The sequence below is a fragment of the Chrysochloris asiatica genome, unplaced genomic scaffold, assembly GCF_000296735.1.
Source record: "Chrysochloris asiatica unplaced genomic scaffold, ChrAsi1.0 scaffold00007, whole genome shotgun sequence".
In the NCBI taxonomy this organism is placed as follows: domain Eukaryota; kingdom Metazoa; phylum Chordata; class Mammalia; order Afrosoricida; family Chrysochloridae; genus Chrysochloris; species Chrysochloris asiatica.
The window spans coordinates 32,062,281-32,065,698 of record NW_006408525.1 but is presented as its reverse complement, the minus strand read 5'-3'; the positions used below and the strand labels follow the sequence as shown (position 1 = coordinate 32,065,698).

Here is a 3,418-nt window from a genome sequence, read left to right as displayed (position 1 = left end):
AGATAGAATACATAGGACTGGGGGCTGGTGTCTGAGAAGCTTTGGACAAAGGCTTAACAAAAGACCATGAGCTGAGGCTTGAAGGATGGTTAGGAACTTTCTAGGGAGCCAGATATTTCTGTCTGGAAAGAGAAGGGTATCCCAGCCAAAGGGAACAGCATGTGCAAAGGGAAGGGAGATCTGAGAAAGGATGAACACTGGGCCCCGAGGCTGTTAAGCCAATTCTGACCCAGACAGTTCTGGAAGTAGATTGCCAGACCTGTCTTCTTATGGGGTCGAAGCTCCAAACTTCCTGCTCGGAGTCAGGTGCCTCCCAGGCACTGACTGTAGTTCTAGCCAATTCCTAAAAGCACGTGCACTTATGCTGGCTGATGATTCTTCGCCATAGGAAACATAGGAAACAGTTCCGCTAGGTAGGTGATATGAAATCTCTTTAATGCCCCGATTTCTTGTTGCCACATGTAACTTTGCTCTGCCATATGCTGTCAGCCCCAGGGGAGGCACACGCCCTGACTGACGGCTTGGGCTCACAAGGGAGCCTGGGTTGACATGCTTTTCTTGACCTTGAAGCCCCTCCTCTTGTGGAACCCTGCCCGGGGCAGGCCGGCCTCGTGGGTCTGCGTGTGGGCGTGGCCCAGCTCTGAGGGGGGCGGTACCAACGGCACCAGCGGTAAAAGCACGGCCGGGGGCATGGAGGGCAGCTCATCAGGGTCCAAGTTGTCATCACTCCAGCCCTCAGAGCTATCACTGGGGCCATCAGCCCCTGTGGTTTCGTCCTCAGATATGGTGACCATCTCGGCCATGTCCTCCCCAGGGTTCCTGTCTAAGTCCCCTGCTTCTTGGTCGGTGGCCTCTTCAAACTCGCAGCCTGTCTGGACATCAGCTGTGTCCTCCTGTTTCTGCTCAGAGCCCATAGCAGGTGCTTCGTGGAGCCTTGCCACAGACCAGGCTGTCTTGGTTCTGCCTTGGCCTGACCAAAAGAGAGAGAGCTCTTGGCGGCAGGCGGCCACAGCCAGGCTGGTGAGCAAGGTGCAGGACACTAGGTAGAGCAGAGCGGGCTGGCCCATCTGCATGATGACCATGGCACTAAAAGTGACCATTAGGCCCGTGGCATAGGCTAAGGTACAGGCCATGAAGTAGATCTGGTGTGAACAGACTTGGGCATCAAAGCGGTGACAGTAGGCCACCAGGAAGCCAGGGACCACGATGTCACCAAAGCCAAGAATAGAGAAGGGCTGGTCACACAGAGTCGATGCTGAGAAGCTTATCCTGGGCACTTTGAACACCATGGGTAACCGCTCGTGGCTCAAGGAATCTGCTGGACCCGTGGCTACTTCCACCATCATGCTCTTACCATTCTCGGTAAAGAAGGGGGTGACAAAGACAAAGAAGACATCAAAGGCCAGCAGGGCCAGCAGGAAGAAGGCACAGCTCTTGAGTGTGGGCAGCCGCACGCGCCGCAGGACAGAAAGGCAGTAGGCCACACCCAGTGTGTCCTGCAGAAGCCATGCCCAGTCATCCTCGTTGCGGTAGGCCACCCAGACGATGGTCACCACCGTGCACAGGCTGGCCAGCAGCAGCAGGGGCAGTTGCAGACAGGCCCGACTGCCAGGTAGAGACCACTGGCATTGCTGCAGGGGCAGGTGGCGCACCAGCGGGGCCAGGCAACTGTAGAGGGCGGTACCAGCGCCCAGACCGAAGATCCCGATCATGACATAGATGAAGCAATCATAGAAGAAGTAAAGCAGCAGCATGATGGAGCAGGACGTGGTGACCACTGCACCAGTCATGGCTGGCGTGAAGTCCATTGGAGGGTCCTCATTGTCTTCCTCCTGTCCCCCTTCAGCTGCCACAGCTTCCAGCTGATGGTGACCGCCAGGCCCCCCTCCTCCTCGGGCCCGGCGCCGCTGCAGCCAGTCAGCCTCGGTCAGGCCAGCCCAGTAGCCACCTGCGGCCACGGTGCCTACAGCCAGGATGAAGATGAACACCATGTTGTAGTCAAGGGTGGGCTCCGGGGGCGCATACATGGCCACGCGGATGAGGGCGCGGCCGCTTGTGTGGCTGAGGATGTCCAGCATGTCAGTGTAACGCAGCACAGCTATGGGAATGGTGAGCTGTGACAAGGGCTTGTGGGGGTCCTGGGAGGCCGGCGTGGTGTCTGAGCACGGCTGGCCACTGGCCGGGCTCACGATGAGCAGCCCATGGGCGCCTTGGCCCTGAGCCAGCCACCCTTTGGAGTAGAGGCTGCAGTTACCCCTCATGACCATGGCGGTGGTGTGGCGGAGTGGCTGCTGGGCCTGGTGGAAGGCGTCCTCACCCGGGCACCAGGGTGTCATGGTGCTATCGTGCAAGGGCAGGAGTGGGGCATGGCGCAAGTCCCGAGGCAGGGTGACATACTCGGAGCTGAACAGGGCACAGTAGTCCTTGCTCCAGTTCTCTGACACCACGTGGACCATGGCATACTCCCCCCAGGTCACGGTGCTGGTGAGGAGGATGAGGAGGAAGCCCACGAGGAGGAGGAAACCCAGGCTTGCCATCCTCCTCAGCCACCTACAGCTGTGTCCCCTCGGGCTGTGGCTGTTCAACCTCACTTCTCCCTGCCAGCAGGTGGGTGTGGCTCCTGGTCACAGAGCAGCTTTGCCTCCTGTCCTGGAGACCAGGGCCACACCTACACAGTCATAAAGCTGTGTCTTCCCCGGCCCAGGACACTGCCCGCAACCTGGCTTCTGGGCAGAGAGGACATCTGGGTCCCTACCCTCTACCTGGGACCAGGTAGCATGATAACAGAGTGGGAGGATAGGATTAGAGACCCCAGACAGAATTCTGGCTTGGTTTTGCTGATTATCCAGTAGAAGACCTGGACAGACACTTTTCCTCCTTGGACCTGTTCCTTTATCTGCCAAGAAATGAGGGCATCCGATTATAAGGGTTTCTAAAGCTCCTTGGAGCTCTGACTTCAATGATGTTGAGCAATTTTATTGAGCACTTACTATGTGCCAAATGCTTTATCTGCCCTAGTGGCACCCCTGCAAGATGTTCTCCACTCAGAGTCAGAATTGCCAGCTGTCCTCCAAAAGCAGCCCCCACTTCTACCAACACATGGCCAGAATGAATTTTCCAGCCTTGCTTGCAGTTGGTCATGGCCACGTGACCAAGTCAATGGAAACTGAGCAGAAGTAATGTGAGCCCCTTTGCAGCTGAAACTGAGGCTGGAAGACTTGGGGCTACTTGTCCACTTTCTGTCTCATGAGTCAAAGCACGGACTGATATGTGACCCAGAGATGACCACACAAAGGAGGATAATTTCCTATGGGATGAGAGGTGAAAAGTGAAAGGAACCTCGGTCCTGAGGTGCTGCAGGGAGCACTTACTGGGGGCTGTTACAGAGATTCAGTATCTTCCTGAAGCATTGAATGGT

The 3,418-nt window shown here is 56.8% G+C and overlaps 1 protein-coding gene across 1 annotated transcript; it reads right to left on the bottom strand.

The window, feature by feature from the left end:
* Window positions 1-527: 527 nt before the first annotated feature.
* Window positions 528-2,537, bottom strand: SPPL2C (signal peptide peptidase like 2C). The gene has a single exon (XM_006833538.1). The coding sequence runs from the start codon at window positions 2,535-2,537 to the stop codon at window positions 528-530; it is 2,010 nt and encodes a 669-aa protein (XP_006833601.1).
* Between the last annotated feature and the right edge of the window lie 881 nt (window positions 2,538-3,418).